The 12,200-nt window shown below is 48.6% G+C and overlaps 1 protein-coding gene across 3 annotated transcripts in view; it reads left to right on the plus strand.

Annotated features, from left to right (window-relative positions):
* The window catches only part of LOC124413574 (protein pangolin, isoforms A/H/I/S), a 123,545-nt gene that overhangs the window by 95,817 nt on the left and 15,528 nt on the right, over window positions 1-12,200 (plus strand). For 2 of the 3 annotated variants that reach the window (XM_046894307.1, XM_046894659.1), the window contains one exon: window positions 6,612-6,834. In XM_046894307.1, coding sequence (XP_046750263.1) covers window positions 6,612-6,834 — 223 coding nt within the window. The remainder of the gene's footprint in view (window positions 1-6,611; window positions 6,835-12,200) is intronic. The other variant, XM_046894378.1, reaches the window with a different exon arrangement.

Below are 12,200 nucleotides of genomic sequence, written 5' to 3' on the forward strand. Positions count from 1 at the left end.
GAATGGAACTCGATCGATTTGTATTATTTCTCTTTTTTTTTCACTTCTACTTCTTTCCTCTAACGACTCTCTTTGGGTAGATATCCTCGGATAACTGGCAATTATCGAAACTCTCTGAGGTCATGTCTTCTCGTTTCATCTTATTTCCTCGTGCTATTTACGGAGGTGAGAGATTCAAGGGTTATACCAACTCGCTTGAAACGGGGTTACGTGCTTTGTATACCTGTACGTGTAACGATTCAAGAAAACTTACGAATCGCTTTGTCGTGCGAGTTTCTTCTTCTCCTTTGGAGCACATGCAGCACACCCAGTTATGTGCCGTTGTTCCCTCTTACTCAACAGTCGCGAATCATTCAACCGTGATATTTTGAATATATTTTATTTCCTTTTTTATCTCAGCGTTATTTCGCGAGCCTTGGATATACATATGTGCGTGCTACACGCGTAGGTGTTGCACGCCTTGTTGCGCTCGAACCCCTCTGTGTGTTCCCTTTTATCGCGTCAATGACACAGTTTCCATGTCGCGAATCGCAGGAATTTTCGCAGAAGCGTGCCTACTTCTGGGAAACTGGAAAAAAAGAATCGGTAGGAGCTGTCAGACACGCGTTGCACGTTTGATGTCGCCTCGAATTTGGACTGGGAACAGGAGAGACGTGGACGATCAGAGAAAACGTTTCGTCCCCTCTCGAATTGTCTCTTCGATAAAATGAAACGTTCCGAAAAACGAATCAAGGTACTTTCACTTCTGTACACTTTTCACCGGTTTTTAACGCCCTACCTTCCAGCCGTGTACACATACGTTTACGGACATATTTATGTATACAAAATGTTGCATGGCTATATATGTACACCCATGTATACATAGTCCATATTGATTTGGGGCAACATCAAACGAATCAACCGATCGTAAGGGGAGGCTATAAATTACACTTGCACCCTGTATAATGCGTGGCTCGAATTGCAAACTGATCTTCTCAACGGAGAAGAACACAGCCAACCCCTTTATCTAGAAACTGAAAAATAGACATAATTTAAATCGCGATTCGTTATCAGAAAAAAAAATTACTTAACGGGGTATCTTAGTAGGTTTTCGACGTTGACGTGTATATATTTATAAATGTCTGAATCAACATATCTCAAATATATATATATATATATATATATATATATGTATATACACACAAGTATACAATGACTGTACATCACGTTCGCCTGGCTTTAAACTTTGACTGTGTCTCTTCTGTGCATCGTGTGTGTATACAAGAGTTGCCGCCGTGGGATATCGAATATTTAGCGTATCCTTTGGCTCGCCCGACTCGTCGTCCCCTTTCCCTTTCCCTCTCCCTCTCCCCACCCTCATCCTTAGCCCATCTTCTCAAGCTTGAGCGTCCTCGTGTATCGTTTGATAATTCGAGCCATCATAGAGACTGATTGTGAGCTTCAACTCGCCTGTCCGTCGTTCGTTCGTTCGTTCGTTCGTTCGTTCGTTCGTTCGTCGGTCGCACACCTTCCCGCATCCTCCCCATCTCCGTTTCCGCGCCTCATTCCACCCTCGCCGTTGAGCACTGCCACCCCCCGGTTGGCCGCCTCCTCCACCTCCTCTGGCTCCCACGTTGCCCCGGCAACTGAGCTCGGGGTTGGCCACCACCGCCCCCGGGTACACCGAGCACTGGCTCCATTCAACGCCCTCATCCCCCGCCTGCACGGGTAGGAAAATGGAGGAACTCCACTGGAAGCCGTCGGATTAATGTATTTCGAATAATTCATGCACTTCCACCGTGCCCCTCGCTGGCTGTGCTTTACCGTAGATATAAGGTGTATAAGGCAGGTGGTGCGTCACGACCGAGAAAGCCAATTTCCAGACATTTTTAGATTCCCTCCCTCCTCACTCCGCTTCGATCTCGCATCCAAGCTTGATGCTCGCCTTTAGGCTGCTGCACGCTTCTGCCTCTTATACATCGCTGCAGTAAACGGCATCTCCTCATTCATGACTGCCTCAAAAAAAAAAAAAAAAAAAAAAAAAAACGCTGCGCCGCCGTCCAAAGACTTCCCACTCCCATTATTCCGTGGTAACGAATCGCGTAAAAGAGGAGAACCCGTGCTGCGGGAGGGCGCGCGGCAGGCAATCTCTTATTCGATACAGGCCATTCGTTTATCTCGATCTATTTACTCGGAAGTCGAGAGAGCCGAGCTATTTGCTAAGTAGCCGCCGGTTCGAAATCTTGAATAAGTTATTACCTACCACTGATTCGGTAAACTATCCATTCCGCCATCTCTTAACCGTCCGTATAGAACTGACGGGCAGCTTCTGTCGGCGGTACGGTTCTTTTTTGGTTTTTTTTTTCTTTCTTTAAATTCTATTTCTTTTCTGCAGAATATTTCTGCCCGGAGATTTCTAGATAAATTCACTCTTATTCTACTTCAATTATAAACAAGGAATAGGAAAAAAACACATCTACCATCGAAATTCGTTTATTCAAGTGCAACATGCCAAGTTCAAGTAATTCGTTAATTCAGTGGACTACTTCATTGCCAATGGTAGATTCTCTCGTTCTTTGGTGCGCAGAAACAACATTTTTGGTTATCTGTCAAAGATGAAATACAGAGAAGAGAATATTTCATTTCAATTTTGCAGTACATATCTGCAAAAATAAAAAACATAAAATTATGTTACTTTACTTTTATGTTTATGTTTCCTAGAAGCACGGTTCTTACTTTTGATAAAAAGAAGCTTTTGTCGTGAACGTCTAAATTTTTCAGGGCGATCTGTTTTCTCACATTACTTTTTTCATCCGTGTCTGATCCTGTACAGGAAGCTACTACTGGCCGATATCATACCGCGAGTCAACTTCCAAGGTTACGTAGTTTCAGTTTAGAGAAACAATCTTACGGTTTGGATTACTATCGAGTTAGTTATTCCACGCTTGTGTACGCGGTGGCACCAATCCGCGTCGTCTACACCAGCTTGCATAATTCGTTTCGATAAACGTTAATCACTGCGCTGCACCCGGCAGGCAACAGACCACAAAGGTTGTCACACGTCGGGCTTTGATGTGGGTGAATTCATTACACACCTGCGCATTAATCATTGCATAACTTGCGTGCGTAATCTGCGGTACAGCCACCAATAACAATTCATATTGAATACATTTTTCATTACAAACAGAAGAAAGGAAGAATGCTCTCGATTAACGACAATGAATATGTACCGCGAAAAACTTTGGAGCTTGTTCTTTCCTATTTCATGTCTGCTTGTCATGAGATTGATGAAACAAATCCATGTATTCAGTAATGTGCAATTTGTCTTCCATTTGTATAATCACTGTGGCTTCCACAGTTTTATATTCTAGTCTTCGTTGTCAGCCTTGTACTGTTTTCTAATCGGTAAACGCAATTAGAGATTGGTTTCGAATTCGTTCTGCTGATTAGAAGGAAAAAAAAAAAAGAATTGGTTGATGGCGTTTTTTCTTATTTCAACAAACGTCACGTTTTTAGGGTCGACGACGCCACCTACCAGCTCCGTCTGTTGATATTTCACCAAAGTCTCGACAAGCTTCCGAATACCTAAGCGGATTAGCCAAGGGCGATACGAGGCTTCACTTCCGGCTGTTATAATTCGTGAATAGCGGCGTGTCGGTTATAACACGTGAATAAAAACGCCGTCAATTTCGGGACTTGCGTTTCGGTTTCAACTCGACATCAATTCAGCCAACTTTCGCGCGCGACATACTATCAGGTCGTCGCGTTGGCGGGTTGGAGGGTCGCGTTGGGGTTGCGAGAGAGAGAGAGGCGATAGAGGGAGACAGAGAGAGAGAGAGAGAGAGAGAGAGAGAGAGAGAGAGGTGAGAGAGATACCGAGAGAGATACCGAGAGATCCCCACGCTCCTCGGTCGCTTTCGCTTTGTGCGCGATGGGCGGCGGAACATCAAAGCCCTCCGGTTCCCGGTCGGGCCTTTGACGGTTGCGTCGCAGCCGCTCAGTCACCTCTCGGTCGCGGGACGGCTCGCCTGATGCAGCAGCCGCCGGAGCATCGGTAGCGCCCGTAGCACCGTGAGCAGCAGCGTCGACGGAACCGGCAAGGTCGGGTCGTGCGTGCGGAGTCCTCTTCGAGGAGTCGCGATGTCGCTACGGGGGGTAAAAAGTGTGCGTGCCAGAGTGGCGAGGAGAGGAGCGCGTCGAGTGCGGGGTGGAGTGTTCATGCAGCAGAGCTGCAGTGGCGGCCCGGAGATACCGCCTGAGAAGGACGCCGCGGCTCCGAGGCGGCAGCTGCGAGAGGGTCGATGCCGAGGCGCGGCGCGCCTGCGCGAACCCCTGGACGCCGAGGGTCTCGAGAGCGCCCTGGCGCGCTGGGTCGAAAAGTGCCGACGGGGCAGGTCCGACTCCCCGACGTCGGCGACGACGACGAAGGGAGTGCCTGGGCCGGATCGTCTGCGCCGGAAGGCGCTGGGTCTCGCGCGAAGCGCCGGAGCGACGCGCGATCTCGTCGACTTAATAACCCCGAACTGGATCCGGAAGTGGCAGGAGCGCCACGGCTTCCCGGTACCAGAGCCCCCTGAACCCACCCAAGACGAGTCGTCGTCCCAGTCCCCCAACGCTTCCGGTTCCGGCTCCGCCGCCTCCACCTCCACCTCCACCGTCTCCAGCCCCCCGAGCGTCCTTGAAACACTCCGCTCGACCTTGAAGGAGTTCGAGCCCGGGCGCGTCTACATCGCACACGTGTGTCACGTCGACTGGAAGGCTCTGCCTGGACGGCGTTCACCCCGGGGAGAGAGAGTCTGGGTCGTCGGCGCCGCGGACCAAGAGGGTCGACATCGAACGCGACTTCTGGTAGCCGGGAGGCACTGGAGGCCGCGGTGTTTATGGCGGGTCAACATGATCACTCAGCCTGTCGTTTATGCCGGCGGGGGCCGCGGTTCATTGACCGTCGACCTCTTCCTCTGGTGGTTTCACCACGAATTCGCACCGGCAGCTGCCGCCATGCACCCCGATGGGGCTGTGCTAGTTGCAGAAAGCGCCGACTACCTGCCACCGGAAACGGAATGCGTTACCTCCGACGGTCTCGTCCGTCTCGTCATCGTTCCCGGCGATATCCTGGAGCCTCGGCTCGTCACGAACGAGCTTCGAGTTCGCCTGGCGGGCGGATTGCTGGCCAGCGGCATCGTCGATATTCGACGGGGGGCCACGGAACTCGGGCTCGTTGGACACGTGAAGAAGTTTACCCTGAAGGAGGCCTTCGTAGGGCTGCATCGCGCCTGGCTCAACGTCCGGCCGGAAACCTTCGCACGGAGCTGGTCGGCTCTCCGTGGTGAACCGGAAGCTTCTCGCGGCCCCGTCTCCGGTCCTCCGGGTCCTCCGCCTTGGCTTTCTTCGCGGCTGCACTCCATCCTCGAACACAACGAGGACCGGATGCTACTCGACGAGCTTCGGGGTCTCGCTCGCGACGTCGGACTCGACGTGGACGACGCGGACGTCGCGGCCTGGATCCTCGACGAAGCTCCACCACCCGTCGAAAGCCTCGAGCCTGTAGTCAAGAAGGAAGTCGAGCCTGAATACGAGGCGAACAACGTCGAAGAGGCCGACCCCGGGATCGAGGAACGGAAATTCGACAAAGAACGAAGCGAAAATTCTGAGGACGAAGACGAGTCGCCGTCCCGTTCCGAGGAGGAGTCCTGTACTCCCGAGGAAGCCACCAAGCTACTCTCTCGGGTTCTTATGTGGATGGAGAGCGAGCCCTTTGATCCTGGCCTCTTACTCGCGGTGAGATCAATCCGCGATACCGCAGTCCTCGTGGTAAGCACCGGTTGATTAGGGCGAAACCACTCCACCCATCGACCACCTTCAGTCAGTCTCTTCTCTCTCTGTAGCCGCGCCTCAATCGCTCGACCGAGCGAGGAGAGCGCAGCCTTCTTCCTCCCTCCTGTTTCGATTGAAAAACATCGGCTCGGCTAATTTTAGCCCACTGCCTTTACGCCTACTGGCATACGAATAAAGAATTTTCAATGCGGAGAAAACGGGACTGAGAGGGAAAAATGTAAAATTAGTCCTTCAATCTGAACAAGTAGCTCTCTCTGAGAAGGAGGAGGAGGAGGAGGAGGAGGATCAGGAGGGGAATATTCTTCGGTCGCTTCTGTATTCCGCCCCGGTTGATAAATATCTCGCTTTATACCTGCTGCAATCGTTCGTTCGTTTCTATGTATCAAAGTTCAATTTTCCCAGTACGCAACAGTGGTTCGAAACGACGGTGAACAATATTCCTTGAAAAATCCACTCCCCGAATTTCCTCTCTCTTCGTCTTCTTAGAATCCTTGAATCACGATACCCTCGGTATTATCTGGAGAACATTCAAACCTCTTATTCACAGGTCAATCATTCAACGATGAGAAATCATGAGGGGTAGAATAAATTATACGTTGTAATTGAAATTGTATATACATATTGGTTATGAGAATGGATCACGAGACGATCAAAAGCCAATTCCTCAATGATATTTTCGGTTCGCGAAGCTCTCGGTAATGCGAATGTGAATTATCGTGTATAAATGGCACAAACTAATTAAACCATCTTTGCCAAGCTTTCAGTGACTAACCCAGCATTCCGCTGTTCTGTTTCAGGCGAGCAAGATGGGCCTGGCCGGCACTCACCCGAGTGGTCTACCCTTCTTTTGCCCTAACGGTGATCACCTGTCTCAGCCACCCCCGGCACACATGGGGATTCCACCCTACGGCACGCTGGACGTGAGCAAAGCGGCCGCGGCCGGTGAGTATTGGCCACCACACGGCCCATCCACACACCCCACGCACTGGAAACGACTCCTTGCCGCAGCAGCCTCCACAGGTCAGCAGCCCCCCCGCCTATACCCACCCAGAAAACACAATCAACCATACTAACAAGCGCCGTCACACCACCTGCACCCTCTCACAACTCACAGCACTTGCAGCTAGGTCGGTGCTTGCATTACTTTTTCCTTCTCATCGCGTCGTGCAACATGGTCCCGATACTACACTCGCATTAGCTTGCATAGATTTGGAATAGCGTCAGTTACATTCCGTAACATCATCCTGACAGTCCCACTTCCTTGAGACATTTATAGTCGAATTCACCACTTTTCCTTTTTTCAGTACAACGGGGATGCTAAGCGACGTTTCCCGCGAAACTTTCACTGCCAACCTATATAAACTAGTTAACAACTTGTTGTTATACGTAACTGTGGCAAAGTTTTCGTAAGGGAAATTCATTTGTCGACTCGGATCGGATGTTGATACAACACTTGCTGTATAGACTATTAATGGAACTCCTTAACCTGACGAAGCTCAAATTGTCCTTCCTCGGAAGTTACCGAAAGACTTCTGCTGTTCTCAGATATTATAATAATTGATGCTTTGTAGAAGGAAAAGGAAAGAAATAGAAAGGTTCGGTTGTGACATTGTATCGATGTAAGGGTTCTTCTTTATTATTGCAACGAATACAGTTATCGATGGATATACTTAAAACTACTTTCTTGCATTATACCTTATCACCTAGGTATTATAGTCAATTAATCGTCTCTAAACAATCAATTGTGCATCGCAACTCATTATCTTGCCTAGACATAGTGAAATAAATTGTTTGACGAAAGGTGGGTACGGGTATAATCATGAAGGTAGAGGTTCACATGCCTCGAATCAATTGTACAGAAATTGATAATAATGAACCAGTGGCTACATCGAATCCCACTTTGATTATCAAATCTCTAGGTATAACTATATCTACAAAACTTATCTACGAAACTAATTGTAGATAAGTATTGCTATAACGGACCATCATGTGTTCAGCAACAGTTTCAAACGTAGAATTTCCGTTTTATACATATTAGCACGTACATCGCGAATATCAAACTCTCGTATCCGTGTCGAGGGTGAGTCGGTATTTAGCGGCTTGAAATGAATGACGTGATTGTGAGGTCGCAGGTGGATCCCGGTCCAGCCACGTTGGGCGGAACGCCCGTGGCGGGTGGGGGTAAATATTTACATTTTTAAGCGAATAATTGGAAGAATATTTCTCTCGAGTCAAGTCGAGTCGCGTCGAGTCGACGCTCGAGAGACGCGGCCAAGCAGCTTCTGTGGGGTCGTTGAGAGGCTGCAGGGACGGCTCTGGGTCCGAGGGTCGGGGCTTGGAGCTTGGGAAGACCCTTCTGACTCGCGAACTGGCGTCGAGTACGAGAATAAGAGGAGAACTCACCATTAGGCTAATCAGCCAGGCATACAGCCTCCCTTCGACGCCGGGTCAAGGGGCTTCTGCGTCTCATGTCGCCGCCTTTGCCCCGCGCTCGGATTCATCCCCTTCCCACAGCCGTCGGCGCGGATAACCCGATCACCGGCGTCAAGCAAGAATTATATTTTTCCCCATCTTTATCTTGTCTGATTGTGAGTGAATCCGGGGTCAGATAATCAGGAAGCTTCTTTCTCATGGAAAATTTCTTTCAGCGCTAGTAGTAGTAGTAGTAGTAGTAGTAGTAGTAGTAGTTAATGGTTTGACCCATGGTGTAAGGAAACAAGGTGTGTTCTTGCGCATCCATTATTGCTTCGGCCATTGGGAATGTGTGCTTCACATAACGTCACTTGTATTTAACTTTAATTCTCGTGACGTCATGTGGGGGGCTATCACGTGACTTTGCTACTGCGGATCTCCGTTTAGAGCACACCTTGTTTCCTTACACTATGGTCTGACCCATTACACGAACCAGATGTGCAGGGTTAGTATTTCTGTATCCATCGTCAATCAAATTGCGAGGAACGATAACAAGAGGTATACTTATAGAGGAACAGAGCTCATTTCTATCCTCATCTGATGCTCCAATCGCTGTGCTTTCGTGTTAGATACGGCTCTATAAGGTGACGACATCGCGGGTCGCTTTGTTGCTAACCGTGGTGACTGATTAATGAATCGGTTTTCGAGGGTGACTCTGGCGGTTTTAACCCAGGGTTTAATGCGTAGCTCGTACCACCTTGCAGGTCGAAACGCTATCCAGTACCAGCTTGCACTGCTTGAACTAGACCATGCGGGATTTTAGCTGTCTAGCTTTACCCCTGCATTCCGTGTACCTCCGTTCTTCGATGATGACATTCACATGAGATATGAAATCGGTAGAATTCAAAGAAAAACTAAATGGAATATAGGAGAAAATTCGCAAGATTCGAACAGCCTTTGCAAAACGGTTTCCCCTGCAATAAATATGCTGCGAGAGTATTGCGGTTAACGCAACGTGCTCGTTAATTTCTTTGCACGGATATATAGGTCCTGAGTAGTTCGCAGCGGGAGTGAATAGAGCGGTTAGGGCGATCGTTGATCGGGTTAGGATCGAGGGTACGGTTGGAAGATAGGATTGATTCTGCGGGGAGCTCGAGGCTCGCTCTGAGATTGGAATTGGGCCTAGTCGCAGTTATCCGCGGCGAAGCAACTCGAGGAGAATGAAGGCGGGGGAAGGGGGAGGGGAGTGAACCAGCGGAAAGTGGAAATCGGGGGCGGGATGGCGAGGGGGTGGAAAGGGGGCCGTACAGCAATATCCTGGCGAGTCCGCGAGCTCCGTCATGTGTGCTTAATCATTTTCCAGTCGACTCGGCAGTCTGCAACCCCATTATCGACGTCTCACCACCCGGAAAATTACTCTTTTATTCACGAACAACCACCCGAAGTCCCTTATAGGTATATCTAGACCGTCGGGGACTGTACATGCACCCCTTCGGATGCATTACACCCTGATTTGAAAACGGAAATAGTATACCTCTCTCATTGTCTGTATTCTGGGTTGATATAATCGATGTCAATGACCGATTGGTGAAAATTTGCAATCGAGAGACAAGTGAGAAAAAATATTTACCCTTGCGGCATGATTCTCAGGAAATAAGCCTAATATGAGAAACGGAAATGCTCCGCATCCTGCAGAGATAAATCGTGTGCAGTCGACCGAGCGGCGGAATTAATATACCTGTACGTAAACCGGGTAAAATTATATTCACTACGTCGCAATTTTATAGGGGTGGAAAATTGGAGTAGAGAGAGCGAGAGAGAGAGAGAGAGAGAGAGTCCTGTTCACCGGAGTCTGCCATTAAAACCCCGTAGGTGGTGCATACGTGGACGTGTGTCGAGCTGAGTATTTTATTCCGCGTTCAAACTAAACACGCACGTACGAAACACGTGCTCGTGTGTTGGCCGAGTGGGGAGCCGCGGGTATTGAGGGGCGGTTTACAGTTACAAAATCGGGAACTAAAAGCTCGCCGCCCCCGTTGTCGGTCCGTCCGTAAGTCCGTCCGTCCGTCGCTCCGTCAGAAAGAGACGCCTCGTTACGTCGCGACGTCGATAATTACGGAGAACCGCGTCGTGGCCGTATCGGTCGCCCCGGATCGTTCGTTTAGAACCTGCTGAGCCTTATTAGCATCGTCAGTCGTTTCGGGCGATCCGCGTCCCCTTCACACTTACTTTATACATTCGAGCCCTACAATCGCGCGTCGCTGTTCTTCTTGCGAAAGGCACGCGCCCCTCTCGATCGCGTGGTCTGTGATGTTGGTTCCATTCCCCGTTTTTTTTTTTTATTTTTTTAAAATTTTTTTTATTTATTTATTTGCCTCCTCGTTTCTTTCTCTCGCTTTATACCTAATATCTGAGGATTTTGTTTTGTTGCAAACAGTTTTCGGTACGGTAACGAATTGTAATCTATTGAGAAGATTCGTTTTTCCTGGGATTAAAAAATTTCCGACGTGCCCACTTTGAAAAATTGATTTATCTTTAGGTTTGCCCTTCTGTAATTCATCCCCCTAGGTTTTCATCTATTTATTCACCTTTCGTTAGTATAGAATGTCGGATTACACGTCGGGATAGATCTCAATCATCGCGTGGTTAGATAATAAACGTTTTCCGCACTCAATTGGACGGAGGAAGAAGAGAAAGGAAAAAAGGAACGGAATGAAAAATAAATAAATACACGGTCTTGACTAAAACCGACGTCGTGCAGGCAGGCGTGGGGTTTATTGTTTCCTTTTTTTCGGACCGCAACGGCAACGACGTAATTACGGTCTCAGCCGGCTCCAGTCGTTCGTTCGCTCGCTCGCTCGGTCTTTTTCCAATTTTCTGTGTGTCTGGTGCCTCGCTAACGAGCAGTCGGAAATCCTGAGACGAATGAACGAACGGACGGATGGACGAACGCCTTCCAGAGCGCAGGCGACGCTGACTCGGCGTATCGCGTGCTGCGGTGCATTTTCACGCACGTGCTGAAGAAGATGCCGCGGCAACACCAACGGTGCCAGTAAACCAGCCTGATTACAACTCCAAATAAATTACCGTCAGATTATAATAAACGTTTCGCGGTCCGACCCTCCGGGTACATATTTCGGAATTCATTCACGATATTAAACAGCTCTGCCGCCCCTCGCGTCGTATTTTGACAAAACGAGATTTGAAAGGAAAAAAAAGAAAGCAGAAAAAAATGTCGAGTCACGACGTACGCGTACCTTTATTTACTATGTTACGTGTCCGTTTGTGTAATATAAAACGTGTACGTTACTCGAATTTAGTTGCGCATTGTATGTATGTACATAGGTGTATAAAAATACACGTGTACTCGACGAGCAAACATTAAAGTCAAGCTTAGATCGTTGACCAAGCCCCGCAGCTTGCCACACCCTTTGCTCTACAACGTATACTGTATACATGGTGGACATACTACGTACCCACTGATCCTGAAGGTACTGCGCAATTAATTGACAATTATTGGGCAATTGGTAGCGATCAGGACTGCACCCGAGTAGAAATTTGATCAGGCCATTTCTGATCTGGTTCTGAGCAGGCTCAGGTCAGGAAAACTCTACTACGGTGCACCTGATCCGACCCTTGACCTTCTTGTAAAATCGTACGAAATGTCATTTCGCAGTTTATCATTTTTCTAGATGCTCATGTAGGCTACATGTAGGCATCATTAATAAAACTAAACAATAATTTGTGACGTTATTTCAAACATGAATAAATCTGAACAATCGTTCTCCGAGTCTGATCAGTTAGTGCCTCAACCTGCCCTGATGTACACCCGATGAGACCCTGATCCAATTTTGATCAACGCCTGATCAGGGTCTGACCATCGTCCATGAACAAACCATGATCAGAGCATTATAGAACGGCACGTAGTATTTCTAGTCAGGCCCTGATCAGGTAGCCCGATGTGTACCTGATCA

The sequence above is a fragment of the Diprion similis genome, chromosome 1 (genome assembly GCF_021155765.1).
Source record: "Diprion similis isolate iyDipSimi1 chromosome 1, iyDipSimi1.1, whole genome shotgun sequence".
NCBI lineage: Eukaryota > Metazoa > Arthropoda > Insecta > Hymenoptera > Diprionidae > Diprion > Diprion similis.